General features: G+C 48.2%; 1 protein-coding gene and 1 non-coding gene across 2 annotated transcripts in view; one reads left to right on the top strand and one right to left on the bottom strand.

Annotated features, from left to right (window-relative positions):
* LOC114582756 (vigilin-like) overlaps positions 1–14,023 on the top strand; it is a 56,313-nt gene extending 42,290 nt beyond the window's left edge. The window contains exons 18-28 of the mRNA XM_028703994.2: positions 1,450–1,671; positions 2,299–2,517; positions 3,522–3,660; positions 3,742–3,869; positions 5,287–5,391; positions 9,219–9,353; positions 9,502–9,645; positions 10,547–10,726; positions 10,909–11,025; positions 11,848–11,979; positions 12,214–14,023. Of these exons, the coding sequence (XP_028559827.2) occupies positions 1,450–1,671; positions 2,299–2,517; positions 3,522–3,660; positions 3,742–3,869; positions 5,287–5,391; positions 9,219–9,353; positions 9,502–9,645; positions 10,547–10,726; positions 10,909–11,025; positions 11,848–11,979; positions 12,214–12,306 (1,614 nt within the window). The 3' untranslated portion in view covers positions 12,307–14,023. The remainder of the gene's footprint in view (positions 1–1,449; positions 1,672–2,298; positions 2,518–3,521; positions 3,661–3,741; positions 3,870–5,286; positions 5,392–9,218; positions 9,354–9,501; positions 9,646–10,546; positions 10,727–10,908; positions 11,026–11,847; positions 11,980–12,213) is intronic.
* A 3,296-nt stretch (positions 14,024–17,319) lies between these two features.
* TRNAI-AAU (transfer RNA isoleucine (anticodon AAU)) lies at positions 17,320–17,393 on the bottom strand. Its single transcript has one exon. It is a non-coding gene; the product is annotated as a tRNA-Ile (tRNA).
* Positions 17,394–17,730: the final 337 nt, after the last annotated feature.

Below are 17,730 nucleotides of genomic sequence, written 5' to 3'. Positions count from 1 at the left end.
AAAACAGAATCCTGGGAACTGTAATTAGTTAAAGATGCTTGAGAGCTGTTCGAATAAAATTGGGGAGTTGGGAGTCCAGCCCCCTGGAATGCAGGAATCTCAGCTAGATCCCTGTTCGTCTCACAGAAAGGGGAAGATGGGTCTCCTCTAACAAGTCTCAAACTCCAGTTTCCAGGATTCTTTGGGGGGGAATCCACAACCGTTTAAAGTGGTATAATAGATCTTTAAATAACATGCGAATGTGGCCTTAAAACTCCATATTCCAGCTCCATTTGCTCTCCTAAATTACTAGCCTATGAAGGCATGATTTCAAAGGCACACAACATGGTTTGAAGTGAAGTATGTCCCTCCCGGGTCAGATGTTGGATGGGAGATCACCCGGCTTACCCCCCCCCCATGTGATCTGGCTGTGGTTCCTTGATGAAAGGAAGGACTGGAATTTAAATGTAATAAATCAAAGACATGGAAATAATCCCTAGGAAAACAGCCGGATTTTAAAACTGCAGTCCATCGCACAAAGAGCTTGGATCATTCATGGTCGCGCAGTATTTTTTGGCGACACAACATCCACACAGAGCAGCTAAAAAGATAATGAGCAACTATCTATCCTGGCTGCAGTTAGTGGAAATGCATTTTAGGAGTTCTTCTGCGGCTTATCTTGCCTATAATTCCTATGAGACAAAACACACACCCCTCCCCCTTTTCGAAGTGTTTGTGCTTGAGGCTGCTGCAGCGAACATAGTATAATTTTAACTCTGCCCTAGTTTTTGCATTCCTTCCCACACTTCTAATGTTTTTATTTGTATTGTGACATAGTTGTACACCACCTTGAGATTCAACGTGGTTTGCCATTTTTATCGATTAGGCTGATCAGTCCCACGTTGCCGAGGTCTCCAGCTTACTTAGATCTGCAAACATTCCAAAAAAAATAAACGAATTCAGAATTCATATAAAATGTTAACATGCCCACGCAGACTTTTTGCGCATGGAAATGTTTTTTTTAAACGAATCCCGTATTTTTCGCTCTATAAGACGCACCAGACCACAAGACGCACCTAGTTTTTGGAGGAGGAAAACAAGAAAAAAAATATCTGAATTTCAGAAGCCAGAAGAGCAAGAGGGATCGCTGCGCAGTGAAAGCAGCAATCCCTCTTGCTGTTCTGGCTTCTGGGATAGCTGCACAGCCTGCATTCACTCCATAAGACACACACACATTTCCCCTTACTTTTTAGGAGGGAAAAAGTGAATCTTATAGAGCAAAAAATACGGTAAGTAGCATGCCGATTCCACAGGCTGGATTGGCTGCACAGAAAACTGTCCGGAAAGTGCTTCCCTTGGCAGCGAGTTCTACAGTTCAGTTTAGGAGGCAGGAGTATTTATTTGTGCCACAGAGCAGGGCGCTCCTTGCCAAGCTTTCAGCTGTCCACTCTCTGCCCCCTCCACCCGCAGCAAATCAACAACCACTCGGCAGAGCTGCACGCCAAGCCAGAGTACCACAAGTTCCTGATTGGGAGAGGGGGCGCCAACATCCGCAGAGTGAGGGACCGCACCGGTGCCCGCATCATCTTCCCCAGCCCCGACGACAAGGACCAGGAGATCATCGCCATCGTGGGGAAGGAAGATGCGGTGCGGCAAGCCCAGCACGAGCTGGAAAGCCTCATTTGCAACCTGGTATATATATATATATGAGAGTGGATGCTCGGCTGTTTCATTTGCATCTGGTTTGGATGGTTATATGCATGCCCAGCATACAGCACCCCTAGAATTGGTTTGCGTGATGGCAGCCTAGCAATTGCTTAGCCACCAGCTGCTAATCAGCTACCAAGTTGGTAGCATTCAGCGGTACAGCACAGCACAGCATTGTGGTTAGTGTTGGACTTGGACCTGGAAGATCAGGGTTCAATCCCCACTGGGCCACGAAACTTCTTGGGGTGAGCCTGGGCCTCCTCTCAGCCTGTCCTACCTCTCAGGGTTGTTGTGGGGTTTAAATTAGGAGGGGGAGAACCATGCCCACCACCTTGAGCTTCTTGGAGAAAAATGCAGGATATGAATCAATAAACGTGAGCAGCAATACTAGGCTGACTTCTACCCGGAAACCTCCATAAAGCTCATTGCCACCAATCTCCTTGCCAAAGGACTACTAGTCGTCCGGAAAGAGCCCAAACCTTTGGAGAGTGAGATTGCGCAAAGCTGGATAGCGCCCCTCTTCCGCATTGGCCATGATTTGGGGGAGAGACTGTAGCCATGGAAGGAGAGGCTACAGGGCCCTTCCCCCCACCTCCTCTTCCTGCCCCCCAGGATAACGTCATCGAGGATTCCATGATGGTTGACCCCAAGTACCACCGCCACTTTGTGGCGCGCCGGGGGCACGTGCTGCGGGAGATTGCGGAAGAGTACGGCGGGGTTGCGGTGAGCTTCCCCCGGACGGGCGTCCAGAGCGACCGCGTGATGCTGAAGGGAGCGAAGGACTGCGTGGAAGCTGCCAAGAGACGCATCCTGGAGATTATCAGCGACCTGGTAGGATTCAGTTTCCAGAGTTTGGGTCAGAGAGGGCGTTTGAAAAGACCAATTCAAAGTGCTGGTTTTGACCTATAAAGCCTTAAACAGCTCAAGACCACAAATACCTCTTTCCATATGAACCTACCCGGACCCTGAGATCATCTTCTGAGGCCCTCCTTCGTGTGCCTCCTCCTCGAGAGGTCCAGAGGGTGGCAACACAAGAACGGGGCCTTCTCAGCAGTGGCTCCCCATTTGTGGAGTGCTTTCTCCAGGGAGGTTCACCTGGCACCTTCATTATGCAGTGGTACCTTGGGTTAAGTACTTCATTCGATCTGGAGGTCCGTTCTTAACCTGAAACTGTTCTTAACCTGAGGTACCACTTTAGCTAATGGGGCTTCCCGCTGCTGCCGCGCTATTTCTGTTCTCATCCTGAAGCAAAGTTCTTAACCTGAGGTACTATTTCTGGGTTAGCGGAGTCTGTAACCTGAAGCGTATGTAACCCGAGGTACCACTGTACACCTTTAGGCACCAGGCAAAAACGTTCCTTTTTGGCCAGGCCTTTGGTTGATCCTATTTACATCCTATGCCCTTTTAAAATGTGTTTTTGTTTTTTTTTGGAGGGGCTATTGGGTGGTTGTTTTAATTTTTTTTAGGTATTTTGTGGTTTTATATCTTGATTTATACCCCCAGGTATAGGGCGGTACATAAATTCAATTAACAACAACAACAACAACCCCCTCTTTCCAACATGTGTCATATTGTAATTCTCTTTTAAGATGAGAATGATACCTTAAGCTGCAGGTTTGTGATCCTGGGGGCTGAACGTGCTTCCCCACCCCTTGACTGTCCAGGATTGAAATCCCTTTCCCCCTCTGTTGGCTTCAAAGTCATCGCAAGCACGCTTAGCTTGGGGGTTGCCCCTTCCCCACAACCTTAACTCGCCTTGCTCACCCCATCCCACTTTTTTCTTCTCTCTCTCTCTCTCTTTTTTTTTTTTTTTTTGCTTCCCATCTCTTCTCCAGGAAGCCCAGGTGGTCCTCGAGTGCGTCATCCCGCAGCGCTTCCACCGGGTCGTCATGGGAGCCAAAGGTTACAAGGTGCAGCAGATCACTCGGGACCACGACGTGCTGATCAAGTTCCCGGAGCGAGATGACAATTCAGGTAGAGGGGATTGGAGGTAGAGGGGAGGGGAGATTCCATGCAGGGAAATATTTTCACCTGGTTTTCTCCCCACCCCGCTAGGTTCAGAAGCACAGTCTCAGGAAAACGGCGACATCAGCCCCGAGCTGGACTCTGCCCCCCGCAAATGTGACACCATCCTTATCTCGGGGCGCAAGGAGAAATGCGAGGCGGCGCGGGCAGCTCTGCTGGTAGGAATCTTCTCTCTCTGTCCTGGGCGAGTATAGAAAAGGCCCTCTCCTTGGTCACCCCCCTTCAGACCTTCCTCAGAAGGGGGGGGGGAGGACCTGGAGGAGGACCTCCGATATTGACCTAAGACAGCTTTCTCCAAGCTGCTGCCCTCCTGGTGTTTTGGACTGAAGCTCTTCATCAGTCCTGACCAGCATAGCCCCATGGTCAAGCATGATGGGGAGAGAGGGGGGCTCACAGTCCAGCAACAGCTGCAAGGTGCGTTAGTTTGGGCAATGCTGAGAATACAGAGGCCCAGGCAGGTTCACGGCAGGGGAGGAATTTGGTCAAGCCCTGGACTGAGTATATGGTTCTAGTTGCATATACATCATTGGGGAGGGGGTGGAGGAAAGAGGCAAAATGTTGCGGACCTTACTGTTCTTTGGATGCCCAGTCAGGGCAACCTGCCCATAGGGAGTGTTTTGATTTGGACTTTTTTGCTCGGTTGTGGTACCTTCGGCACCATAAGAATGCAAGCAGAGCCTTGTTGGGGTCAGGCCCGCATCCCACCTAGTCCAGCCTCCTGTTCTCAAAGCGGCCGACCTGTTGCTTCTGGGAAGACTGCAAGCTGGGTGCGATTTCCAGCCTCCGGAGATGGCATGACCCCTTGTGCTTTTTGCCATTTTGGTTCCTGCCTTCCACAGTTCTTAGGGAGCGAGATCACAAGGTGTGTTGCCTACCTAATACTGTTAGAATTCCTGCTCCATGATTGCAGTCATGGGTTTTTTCCCTTTCACATGAATGTGTATGTTTTGTCACCACAAAGTGGGAAGTGACGGAGACAGGATGTTTGTGTTACTGTGTCCCGTGAAGTGGGACTATTGTCCTTTGTTCTTTTTCTCTTTGCTGTCTGATGCTAGAGAGAGAGGGAGTCATGTTGCAGTGCTCTGTGTGTGTTTATATGTAAATAAAGTAGATTAGCCAAAATGCTGAGTTGCTGAGGTCTGTCACGCATGATGCACAAACTCTGCAGATCCCTAAGTGTGCCGATGTCTGTTGGCATCAGTCGCTGTGATGTTCAGGCTGAAGAAAGCTTTTGAAGCTCCTGAACGATTGACCAGGAGGGAGAGAACATGCCAGTCGGGCATGTGTCTCTGCCAGGGTCCTACTCGAGTGTAGGCCAAACTCCTGACAAATACATGGGTAGGGTAGGCGCAAAAGTGCCATAGAGATGAGGCCTGATCCAGGGTTGTGAGCCTGCATGTATTCCTCCAGCCTTGCTCAGTTGGTTTTTCGCTTCTGTGAACTTCCCTGAGACCTCCAGGTGTAGGGCAGTATATAAATTCTATAAATAAAAGATAAAGGAGCCTGTATAGACATGGAGCACCAAAACAGTTCTGAAGTTCCCTGCAGAAATCCTTACTCTTCTTATCCTTCCAGGCTCTGGTTCCCATCACAGTGGACGTGGAGGTCCCCTTTGACCTCCATCGCTACATCATTGGTCAGAAGGGGGCCGGCATTCGCAAGATGATGGAGGAGTACGAGGTAGGAACACGTGGTCCTCCTTCCAGCCCTGCTTGTGGTCTCAGCATTGCCTTTGGCGTACTCAGTGCTTTTTTTCTGGGGGGATGCAGATTCATTTTGTGAATCTTTGTACTTTTGTCCATTTACTGTACAGTGGACCCTTGGGTTGCGAACGTGATCCATGCGGGAGGCACATTCACAACCCACAGCATCCACAACATGCAGCACCATGTCTGCATATGTGCGGGTTGCGATTTGGTGCTTCTGCACATGCGCAAAGCATGATTTAGTGCTTCTGCACATGCGCGAGCGCCAAAACCTAGATGTAACCTCTGGGTACCTGTGGGTTTCGGCACGTCCGTAACACGAAAACGCACATCCTGAAGCGTCTGTAACCTGAGGTATGACTGTATATTTATTTTTGCCAATTTGAACAATAAAATGGTGATTTCCTTGAGTTAAAATGAGAGTACCTCTAAACATTTTTTTTAAAAGAAAAAAAACACTGGGCGTACCTTTTCCTTTAAATGCTGTGCGTGTGTTCTGGGTTCGCTGTCGATGGTATAGGACAGGGGTCTGCAACCCGCGGCTCCGGAGCCGCATGTGGCTCTTTTACACCTTTGCCGCGGCTCCGGGGCGGATACTAGCGAGGGGAGGAGGCGCATTGTGCGCCCCGACACTCCCCACTGTGGCAGACGCTGTACTGGCTGTGATGTCGCATGGGGGCGGTACGTGCATTAGTCACGCACCGTCCCGATGTCACCTTCCCGCCCGCCCGCCCGCTACATTGTAAGGGGCATGTATGCTGGTCACTGCATTGAAAGGGGGCATGTACGTTGGTCACTGTTTTGAAGGGGAGTGAAGAACACACACACACAAAAAGGTAACTTGTTAATTTAACATTTATTTCTATGAGGAGGAGTAATTCTGAGGGGTCAAACAAAGAAATAATAAAAAAAATGACAAAAAAGTTATTTTTATAATGACGAGTTTTGCGGCTCCCAGTTTTTTTCCCCTTCGGAAACGGGTCCAAGTGGCTCTTTTTGTCTTAAAGGTTGCAGACCCCTGGTATAGGAAGCTTCAGCGGTCTGCAACCAGATTGACTAGGCGGCCAAATCATAGACTCACAGAATCATAGAGTGCAAAGGGACCCCAAAGTCATCCAGTCCAACCCCCTGCAAAGCAGGAATCTCAACTAAAGCATCTGTAACAGACGGCCACCCAACCTCTGCTTAAAAACCTCCAAGGAAGGAGGGTCCACCAGCTCCCGAGGGAGCCCATTGCACTGTCAGACAGCTCTTACTGTCAGGAAGCTCTTCCTGATGTTGAGTCGGAATCTCCTTCCTTGTAACTTGAAGTCCCACTCTCCAGAGAAAACAAGCTTGCTCTGCCTTCCATGTGGCAGCCCTGGGCTTCCCTGTGACAGACAGTTCCCACAATAGCAGCACGTCTACGTTAACCCTGCCACAGCCTTTTTTTTTTTTTTAAGATATTTATTAAAATTTCAACATTTTACAAAAATAAGAAAAAAAGAAAAAAAAGAAAATACAAAGTAAAAACAGTTAAAAACAGATCAGTTTTTCCAAATCTTATCTTTCATTTGCTTGTTTCCCTGACCACCTCACACCTCCCTTTTTTGTATTCCAGTTCAATTAGTTAATTCAGCAAATCCTTTCCCTCTTTGATTTTATCTTAATCTTTTATCTTAATATATTATAGCTTTATATTATCACCTGTTAACAAACCATTTTACATGTTCCTTTATAACATTGCTACTAAAAACCGCTTAACTTCAATCCAACATCATTCTAACATTCATTAATTTTGCAGTGTTTCTGTAAATAGTCTTTAAATTTCTTCCAATCTTCTTCCACCGACTCTTCTCCCTGGTCTCGGATTCTGCCGGTCATCTCCGCCAATTCCATATAGTCCATCACCTTCATCTGCCATTCTTCCAGACACAGCTAAGGAAGTATGAGAACAGGAGGGGAAGGGATGAAGACACAAGCGCACTGCATGATGTGTGTTTGTGTCTGTCGCCAGCAATGCTGTCCTGTTGCTTTCAGAGAGGGCACTGCCCACAAGGGGGCACTGCAAACAAATGTCGCACAGTGGTACATCTGGATGCAAATGGGGATCCGTTCCGGAGCCCTGTTCGCATCCAGAGCAGAACGCAACCCGTGTCTTCGCATGTGCGGGTCACAATTCACCGCTTCTGGGCGTGTGTGTGACATCATTTTGAGCATCTGCGCATGTGCAAGTGGCGAAACCCGGAAGTAACGCGTTCCATTAATTTCTGGTCGCCGCGGAGCGCAACCCGAAAATGCTCAACCTAAAGCGACTTTAACCCAAGGTATGACTGTATGTAGAAAGCCCTTTTGGGGAAAATTTTGGTTGGGCCCAATTCACAGCAAGCGGCTTTTCTAAGGTACATAATTTGCTGAGCGCCTATTTAAAGAGGACTGTTGGGTGATTTAAGAGCTTTTTTAAAAAAAATATTAGTTGGCTCGTAAATCTGTAATTTATCAAGTTACCCAACACTAGAAAGTTAAACCTAGGTGCCTCTTTTTTTGAGAGACCCCTTCCGGTACCCCTGAGGTTTGGCCAGCATTGAACCAGGACTGAGCCTTTAGCGTAGCAGACCCTGCTTTGGGGCACACTTTCCCAAAGAGATGTCTGGCGGGACTCCTCTCTGCCTCCATTAGGGCACCTTTTCAAAACTGCTGTCCAGACAGATCTTTGGGACATGGACTTTTTTTAAAAACAACAACAACCAAGCTGTTCATGGTGGTGGTGTTATGTGGTTGTTGTTGTATTTTGTCTTCCATCTTGCTGCATTTTCTATGCAGTTTAAATGATATTTAAAAGAATAAAACTTAATGGGCAGTTAAGCTAGATCAGGAAACTAGAACTGTGTGTTTGTAAAGGCTTTTTGTTCTGAAGATTATGCTCCTTAATTATAGGTGTGTTTAGCTGCCTGTTTTAGTCCGGGTGGATTCCAAGGCATGCATATGTTTTTATATAATTCACTCATGTTTGGTGTAATTGTACTTGAGAAATGATTTGAGGGGAGAGGCCTGCTGCTTCCTCCAGTGGCAGCAGCAGAAAGTAGTTTGAAGGAAAGGACTCCATGGAGCACCCTGAAAACAGGCCTTTGCAAAGGATCCTGGGAACGTCACATCTAACGTGAACACTTTGAAAGCCTAATGGGAGCCTTTGAGATGCGCCGTTAGTCCCAGAGCAGGGAACATTATATTTGCATATTGGCAATTGATTTACCGTATTTTTTGCTCCATTGGACGCAGTTTTTCCCTCCAAAAATTGAGGGGAAATGTGTGTGCGTCCTATGGAGCGAATGCAGGCTTGTGCCATAGCCGCGCGCAACCCCTCTGGCATGGAGAGGCTGCACGGTGCTATGGCTTCTTTAGCCCTGCGCAGCCTCTCCCGGCAGGGAGGGATTGCACGGGGCTAAAGAGGAAGCCAAAGCAGCCAGCAGGATCCATCCCGCTCGCTGCCTTGGCTTGTTCCGGCAGGGAGAGGTTGCGCGCAGCCTGTACGCTGCTCTTTGGGGCTGGGGGGGGGGAATGTTTTTTTTATTGATTTCCCTGTCTAAAAACTAGGTGCACCCTATGGTCCGGTGCGCCCTATGGTCCGGTGCGCCCTATGGTGCGAAAAATACAGTAAATGTTCTGTATACACAGTTTTAAGTGTTCTTGTTTGGGCTGGGTTATAAATTTATCTGAAGGAAAGGCAGGAAATGATGCTTGGCCGTAGGTCCCCTGCCCTGACAGGTTGGCAGCCTGCACCGCCTTTCTTTTAAAGACAGCGACGCTTCTCCCTTTCCTCAGGTGAACATCTCAGTGCCCCAGCCTGAGCAGCAGTCGGACGTCATCAAGATCACAGGCTTGGTCCCCAATGTGGAGCGGGCCAGGGCCGGCCTCCTGGAGAGGGTCAGGGAGCTGCAGGCAGAGCAGGAAGACCGGGTAACTGCCAGAGCCCAGCGCCTCAAGACATAAACATGTCCAACCCACTGGCTTCCCAGCTGCACCGCTTCCACCCACCAGAGTACTGAGGGATGGGTTCCAGAGGCCAACCAGTAACTCCCAGCTTCCCTCTCCCTCTCCTCCCCAGGCGTTGCGTGGCTTCAAGCTGACGGTGAGCGTGGAACCCAAATACCACCCAAAGATCATTGGCAAGAAAGGGGCGGTCATTTCCCAGATCCGGAAGGACCATGACGTCACCATCCAGTTCCCGGATAAGGGGGATGAGAATCAGGTGAGTCTCTCTCCTTTCTTTTGCTGTGTGTTGCAGGCCCCCTCTTCCCAGGGGAGATTATGGGACAGGGAGAGTGGCTCCGTAATGATCCACCACAGTTGAAAGGCACAGACGTTCATAAAATTTGTCTATGCTCGCTTATAAGTACAGTTGCAATTTTTTTTATTATTATTATTATTTTATTTATATTTATTAAATTTATTTACCGCACTATACCTGTACATCTCGGGGCAGTTCACAACCTACAATCACAATATGAAAAACACAAAATACATAATAAAAATGAAAACAGAGGCGGCACAATAAGCCCTCCTTCCACAATCCATTTAAAAGGAACATTTTGAAAAGCTTAACACTTTGTATGTCCTTTAACCTTTATGGTACAGTGGTACCTCAGTTTTCGAACGTAATCCGTTCTGGAAGACTGTTCGACTTCCAAAACATTCGACAACCGAGGCACAAAGGGCAGTCGACAAAGTCTATGGAGAAAATTGAAAAACATGCAGCGGAAGCCGTTTGACTTCCGAGGCGCATTTGAAAATGGAAGCAATTACTTCCGGGTTTTCGGCATTCGAAAAACGAAAAGTTTGGCTTCTGAGATGCTGGAAAACCGAGGTACCACTGTATAATATATTTTTCTCTTTCTCTTTTCAAATGTAAGTTGCTTGGAGATCTCCGATAGTAACAAGCGGCCAAGAAGTTTGATAAATGAATTATAGCCTCACCTAGAATCAGATTTCCATGTCCCTAACTTTGCATAAAACCTATTTGGTCAAAGTGATGCCCACTTGTGGGGTTCCCTCCCGCCCCCCTCAATCTGTAGTGGCAAGGGAATAAGGCTTCTCTATAAGTACCGCTGTCTTTTTATCTCGGTCTTTCTCCTTCCCCTGCTTGGGTCCAGGACCTCATCACGATCACCGGCTACGAGAAGAACGCCGAGGGGGCCCGGGACACCATCTTGAAAATTGTGGCCGACCTCGAGGAGATGGTCAGCGAAGATGTCCGCTTGGATCACCGGGTTCACGCCCGTATCATTGGCGGGAGGGGCAAAGCCATCCGCAAGCTTATGGAGGAGTTTCGGGTAAGGGGGAGGGCTGCCAGTGGCTGTTCTGTGTTTGAGGGGTGGAGGTTGCCTGACCCTTCTGCAGTCTGCCCCACCAACAATGGCGGGCAAGCAAAATTGTGACGGCCAGGCTCTCGCTTGTCCAGTCGATGCCCTTTGGCCTGTGCAATCTTGTGACCTCGTCCTTCTCGCCCCGGCAGGTCGACATCCGCTTCCCTCAGCCGGGTTCCAGTGACCCTGACAGAGTCACGGTCACAGGGCTGCCCGAAAACGTGGACGATGCTATAGACCACATGCTCAACTTGGAAGAGGAATATGTGAGGAGGGGAGAGATGGCTGGGAGGGGTGCTCAAGCAGCTTGATGGAGGGGGGAGCTTCCTTCTAGCTATATATACACGTCTGAGAGACAGCAGAGGCAAGATTCTTGCCATACAACGGGTGCGTGGGCCAAATTGGACTGGTGGCCAGGGCTGCCCAATTTGATGTCACGATGTCAGGTGGTTGGCAGAGCTGGTGTTGCTTAATCGGAAATTAATTGCTGTTGACATTTATTAATGATTGGAAACCTCTTACGGGCTTTCTGCGCAAGTGAACTTGTGGTATCAGGGTATGAAGACTTTGGGGGGCGGAGCTGAAGGTTGGTTTATGGAAAGCAGGAGAGTTGAATGTTACCAGGAAGTAAGAATTTATTTAACACAAGTTTTTAAAGGTGATAGACAGAGAATTGGAAGTTTTTTCTTTTTCCTTTTCTTTATTTTCTTTGAATTTTTCTGTTTAAGAAATGCTTGATGTTTCTATACTGTTCTTTCTTTGTCCCCCCAAGCTTTAATAAAAAATCAAGGAAAATAATGATAAATAAATAAAACAATGATGTCAGGGGACTGGGCGCTTTGAAGTCCCAGCAGGACTTGCAAAAATGAGAGCCCTGCGAGGTGTTTTGAGGTGCCTGAGGCTTTGCCTTGCTTGTGCGAAATTGGCACAAGTAGTGTGTGGGTTTAGTTGGTGGTTTGAGGGGGTGAGGGCAGCTACTGCTCCTTATTCCAGTTTTTTAAATCTGTCTTGCATCCCGAGAGGCCCTCGAGTTGACCATGAGACTCCGCTAGCACCCTCCAATTTTAACGGGAGGCTTCTCCTTACAGATGATGGACGTGGTGGAGACCGAAGCCATGGCTGCGTATATGAAGCCTCCGTCCCGCTTGGAAGAGGAGCCCCGGGGCCCGGCCAAGGGCTTTGTGGTGCGCGATGCCCCCTGGAACGCGTCTGGGAACAAGGTATGGCTTGGGTCCGTCTTTGCCGCAGAGTCTGCCTTAGAAGCTGCCCGCTTTGGCCAATATTAAGAAGCACTGCATGTGAAGAAGGGGCTAAGAAAACCTCAAGACCCATGAGGCCTAGTGCCTTGGGGTCCTTTTAAAAGCTGAACCAGCTTGCTCAAAAGGCAGAGGGTCTTTGCGGCATGCGCTACCCATATAGAACAGGAAATACATCTTCCCCCTCTCCCCTTTCAGGCCCCAGATGTGAGCAGCGCCGAAGAGTTTCCAGTCTTCGGCACCGGCGTGGTCCCCAAGCAGACGTCTGTTTGGGGCCCCAAGAAGTTCTGAGGCGGCGACAACGCACTGCCCAGCCAAGCACGGCTCCCACCTTCCTTGGGCATCGTGGCAGCTTTATCGCGCCATCAACTCCTCTCGCTGTCGGGATGTGGCAGATTCTTATTCCTCCTCCTCCTCCACCTGCACTCTCTCTTTCCGTGACTCTGTGCAATCCATTAACCAATCAAAAGCCATAGCCAGCCCTCTTTCCACCTCCCCACCTCCCCCCTTTTCCTTCTCCTTGTCGAGCCAAAGCAGGCCAGGTTGTAAGCACACAAGTGGAAACGAGCCTCATGTGACTAACTCGTTTCTATCTCTCTCTCTCTCTCTCTCTCTCTCTCTCTCTCTCTCTCTCTCTCTCTCTCTCTCCATGCCAGATTTCAGGGCATTAGTCTCTCCTGGCCAAATTTGGCTGTAACACCCCTACTTCCCCCTCCCGGCTGAAAAAGGAGGAGGCAAGGACCCCCTTTCTTCCCTGTCTCCAACTCTGTCCTCCCAGGTGTAGGATACTCGTACGGTCCACACACACCTGAACCAAGGGGAAGGGCCGAATGTTTTAGGGGGACTCAAAGGACAGGCAGCTCTCTTGTACTGCCACCCCTAACTTGATTGCATCGCCCTTCCCCCTAGCCAGCCCGCCTGCCTGTTAATCGCTTCTCCAAGCTTGCAAATAGCCCCTCTCCCGGGCGACAAACCATTAAGATTTGAGCTGCACCATAGAGACAGGTTTGCAGGAATCTGTGCATGAACGTGTGGACCTCTGGAAGGAGACTTCCGGCTCCTGTGACCAGAAGGAACTCTTCAGAAGCAGGGAGCACTTAGAAACTTTGGCACTCGGCAGTCTTCTGTCTCCTCCCCCACCCCCACTTTCCCCACCCGATCTTTCTCATCCCATGGCACAGTGTAGACTAGCCTTGCCAACCTGGCTCTCTCCAGGTGTTCTGGACAGCAGCTCTGACCCAGGTGGGAGCTGCTGGCCGAGACATCGGGGGAAAGGAGCGCCAGCCGAGGTTGGCAAAAGCTGGTGTCGGGTCTGTTATGACTTGCTCCTTTTCTTTTCTTCTCTTTCCATTTTCAACCTCCCTTTCTCTCTCGCGCTTTTTCCTCTTTCCCCTCCCTCGTGTCTTCCTCAAGATGCACTTGCTTTGAAACATTAGGGGGGAAATATGCAACATTGAACAAAAGAGAAAGTTTAAGAGCCAAGCTCTTTTTCTTCTCTTCTCTTCTTTCTCTCTCTCTCATTCAGTTTCTAGTCCACATCCAATTTCTCCAGATTTTTAAACTGTGACTTCTGGACTGTGTGTGTCTGCCTGAGTGTGTGTGTGTGTGTGTGTGTGTGTGTGTGTGTGGTGGAGATGCGAGTGAGCTTAGTGGCTCCACCGACCCAACTAACCCCCGTCCCCTCTTTTATTTTTATTTTTTGCTGTGTCAACATGACAAGGCAAAAAAAAAATAAGAGAAAAGCTATAGTGGAGCAACGTAACCAAGTTTTTGTTTCGTTTCTTTTTGAAGGCAGGGTTTCTGGGGAGAAATAAAGAGAATTTAACAAAAATAAAAATGGCAGAGAACACTATTGGCCTTAAAAGAAAAGAAAAAAAAACAAAAGAGAGTAAAGAGGGGGGGAAGGAACTTAATGTTTAAGGAAATATGCAAACTCTGTAGGTCACATGATGGTGACTGTGGACTTTTCTAATTCCAAATAAAAATGGAGCGAAAAACTGAGCGGCAATTTCGGCGCGAGAAAGTTATATGTTTGGCGGCCCCGGGGAGGATGCAGGTTCCAATGGATGGGCAAAAGGAACATCTGGATGAGTTTTTAGAGGAGGCTGAGAACTCAACCAATTGCAGGAAATTTCTCTTCCCTTTCTGTCTGGTGTTGCTGGTGGAAGAGGAGAGAACACTGGAGGCTGAGAACTTGGGGCTAGGAGATGAGCCCTAACTTGGTAATTTGCTTTTCCCTTGGTACAGACTGGACTTTTCCAAACCACCATGTGAGCTTCACAACCCTTTGACAGCAAATCCACAAAGCCCTAGCCCAGAACAAACTTGCAAGAGCCCACACCTTTCACTAGGTGAGATCATCACATCTCACTGGCTTTTCAGTTTCCCATCATTTTGAGATTGGGGAGGGAGGTATCTGCACTGCACTTCGTTTCCTAAGTCGTGTGTGTATGGGAACCATGTCGGCCTGCGGAACTGAGACAAGGCAGAGGTCAACAAGAGCCTTATGCAATAGCTACTCTGCTTAACTTCTCCCCAGATCTACTGTTTTAGAAATACAAGCCATCCCTGGTGAAGAAATACCTTTTCAGCTTATTGCTGACCTTTCAGTTCAACTTTGAATTGTCTCTCCCAAGCGGCCTTTGTTGGGCTACAGAACCATTGCAGGCATTCTACATGCATCCATATAATATATAGGTCGCGATTACAGGATCAGTAAATACTGGAGCCTTTCAGATCCATAATTGTTGTTTTTTCTTCTCCAAATAATTACTATGAAATTGGAGATCTCCCTACCACTGCCACCAGTTATTTGGATCTGTGTGTTTACAGTCGCAAGGGACCTCCGCTGTGCAACTCGGAATGCAGCAAGTAACACGATACCATGAATTGAGCTGATGGCTTAGCAAAGCTTTATCTGCAAACATTCAAACACTGCATGGTTCACTGGGCACAGGTGTCCCATAGCAGATCAAAATTTCTGGCAAGTATTCTCGGCAGCCGTCAGGCTTGGGGCGAGGGTTGTCCCTTGAACCCTTGCTTGCCTGTCTTTTTGGGTGCTCAAAATTGCCTAGAAATTGGGGGAGAAATCTCCTTTAGGCCCCTGTGGCTGTGAAAACACAGCTGTGTTTAGGGTGAGAAAGGAGAGATGAATAACATTCTGTGTTTTCCAATTCATTGCAGCAGAGATGTGTAAATAGTTTTGTTTGGTTGCTGTGGCTATAACTAAAAAAATGGCATACAGTGGGACCTCGGGGTAAAAACACTTCAGGTTACAGACTCCGCTAACCCAGAAATATTACCTTGGGTTAAGAACTTCGCTTCAGGATGAGAACAGAAATCGTGCTCCGGCGGCGCGGCGGCAGCAGGAGGCCCCATTAGCTAAAGTGGTGCTTCAGGTTAAGAACAGTTTCAGGTTAAGAACAGACCTCCGGAACGAATTAAGTACTTAACCTGAGGTACCACTGTATTTATTATTTTAGCAATTTATATACCACTTAGTCACAGTGGGGTACATAAAGCAGTCAGGGAATTGATAGTGTACTGCTAATATAATCAAAGTTAACTGCTTGGTGTCACCAGTCTGCAGAAACTCCCAAAGAATGGCCACAATAGCATGCTAGATTGACAGGTGCCTATCAGGAGCTCCTGTGCTGCCGCCACCACCATTTTTTCTATGTATAATGCTGGTTAAGATTCTAGTTTCTTAATCCAGGATCCAGCTACTCTGGTCATGTGGTGCATGAGAGCAGAGTTGGACAGTGGCCCGGCTTGTGAGAATACAACAATGGCTTCCTGCGCACAAGCAAGTTCTATTGTGAATTGCCCAAATGCCCTGAACCCTGCTGTTTCTGAGTTGGGAGGAAACAAACCATATCACTAACTCGGGGCACTTCCAGCCGCACACTATTTTGGGGTGGGATTCAGTCACACCCCAGCAAATTCAGGTATTTTATTGAGAGGTCTTGCGCAACCAGTCTTCTTTACCCAACAAAGCAGACTTCATGCAACAAGAGAAGAGATGGGGGAAATCTCTGGAACGGGTGGGGATAACACCCGCTTTGGCATGTTGCCTAACCTCCCTCCCCACAAGCAAATCTGGGAAAGGCTCAATAAAAGTATTTTACCTGGGAGCACACCTAGTGAGATTTTTGTGAACCGTTAATTCTTCATCTTTTGACACCCCGTGGGTGGAAGCCAAAAAGAAACATTGAGTTCCACTTCTGGAACATAGGAAGCTGGATTCTTGGTCCATCTATCTCAGTATCGGCAACTCTCCAGGGTTTTTGAGCAAGGTCTCTCCCATCCCTGCCTGGATATTATGGGAATTGAACCTGGGAAATTTTGCATGCAAAGCAAACCCTTTCCCCCAAAGGAACTCTTGGCCCAACTGGATCAAGCCATTGTTTGGGGAGAAGCAAGCCCCGAATGCTAGCGTTGAAGAAATTTAAAAGAGGATTTCTAGACTGGAGGATACCCTCACAGAAACCCAACGGCAAAAGATGCAGGCTCCAAGTAAAAAGAGAAGCCTTTATTGAAATACAAATGCACACAGGGACAGTCTCAATAATGAGAAGGAAGCTACAAAGAGCTCCCAAAGCAGTGTTTTTTAATCCACACTTGCCTCTCAAAGGATCACAGTTGTAATAGATGCAACCCAATGAACTAATCAAAATCATTTGGCTCTTCAGCCCTCTTAATATGTGGTTGCATATAACCATTTTTCAGTTTGTCTGACTAATTTGCCTATTCATTAAATGTCTCCCAATATCCTCTTTCATCAAGATTAATCCCAATTACCATGCCTTGCCGATTCTATTTCCAAGCATACAATGGCCAGCCGTAGATTCCAACAGTTTTTACACACGGTACCTAAAAGCAGCTAGTTCTGTACTGCAAAAGGTAGCAATGCACAGAAACCTTAGCGGCATTTTCCATTTAAAACTTTATCCAGGAGAAAAACTAAATTATGACCAAACCTGCCACTCCCTTTAAAGTTCGGGAACCAAGCATGTAGGGAAGAACTTAGGATAACTGATGCCAAGGGATTTGTTTAAAGCAGCCGGGCTAAGCCCATTTTCGCCATTTGTTTAGCAAAGCAGCAGCAGCTGGGTTGGTCATACGCTGCCAGCGTGGATCGCTGTCCTAAGCAAAACAGGATCCACTTCCTTCCAAAGACTAGTCAGAGTAGCGGGCAGTGACCCTCCACTGTTCCAGCCCAATCTGGAAAGTGAACCTGCGAACTTCTGCATTCAAGCATAGATGCTCTGAGAGAGCTAATGGCCTTCCCCAAAAACAAACCATTGGCCCGTACGGGGATCGAACCCGCGACCTTGGCGTTATTAGCACCACGCTCTAACCAACTGAGCTAACCGGCCGGCCGCTGAGCTTCGGAAAGTGGGTGGGAAATTGTGCGTGCGGTACCCAAAAATGACAAATTAGATCAGCCCCCGCATTTAGAACAAAGATGAGAAATGTTTCCAACAGACGAGGATCTTGAGCGGAGCCGAGTTCAGATCCTGCGGTCATCCATGAAACAGTCACGTTTCTTACTAGGCGGCTTAAGTCTGGGGATTTCTTTCGTATCTCGTTACGCGCAAGTCCGGGGTGGGACACATCGGGGGTACGCCTCTCTGAGCGAGGTGCCCGCAAGCCGGTTCCTGCCACACGTGTCTCTGGGACCTGTGCGGTGGAAGGCGCTCAAGTCGGCTTTGC

This window comes from Podarcis muralis, chromosome 13 (assembly GCF_964188315.1).
Source record: "Podarcis muralis chromosome 13, rPodMur119.hap1.1, whole genome shotgun sequence".
Classification (NCBI taxonomy): Eukaryota; Metazoa; Chordata; class Lepidosauria; order Squamata; family Lacertidae; genus Podarcis; species Podarcis muralis.
This window is presented reverse-complemented; position numbering and strand designations above follow the sequence as displayed.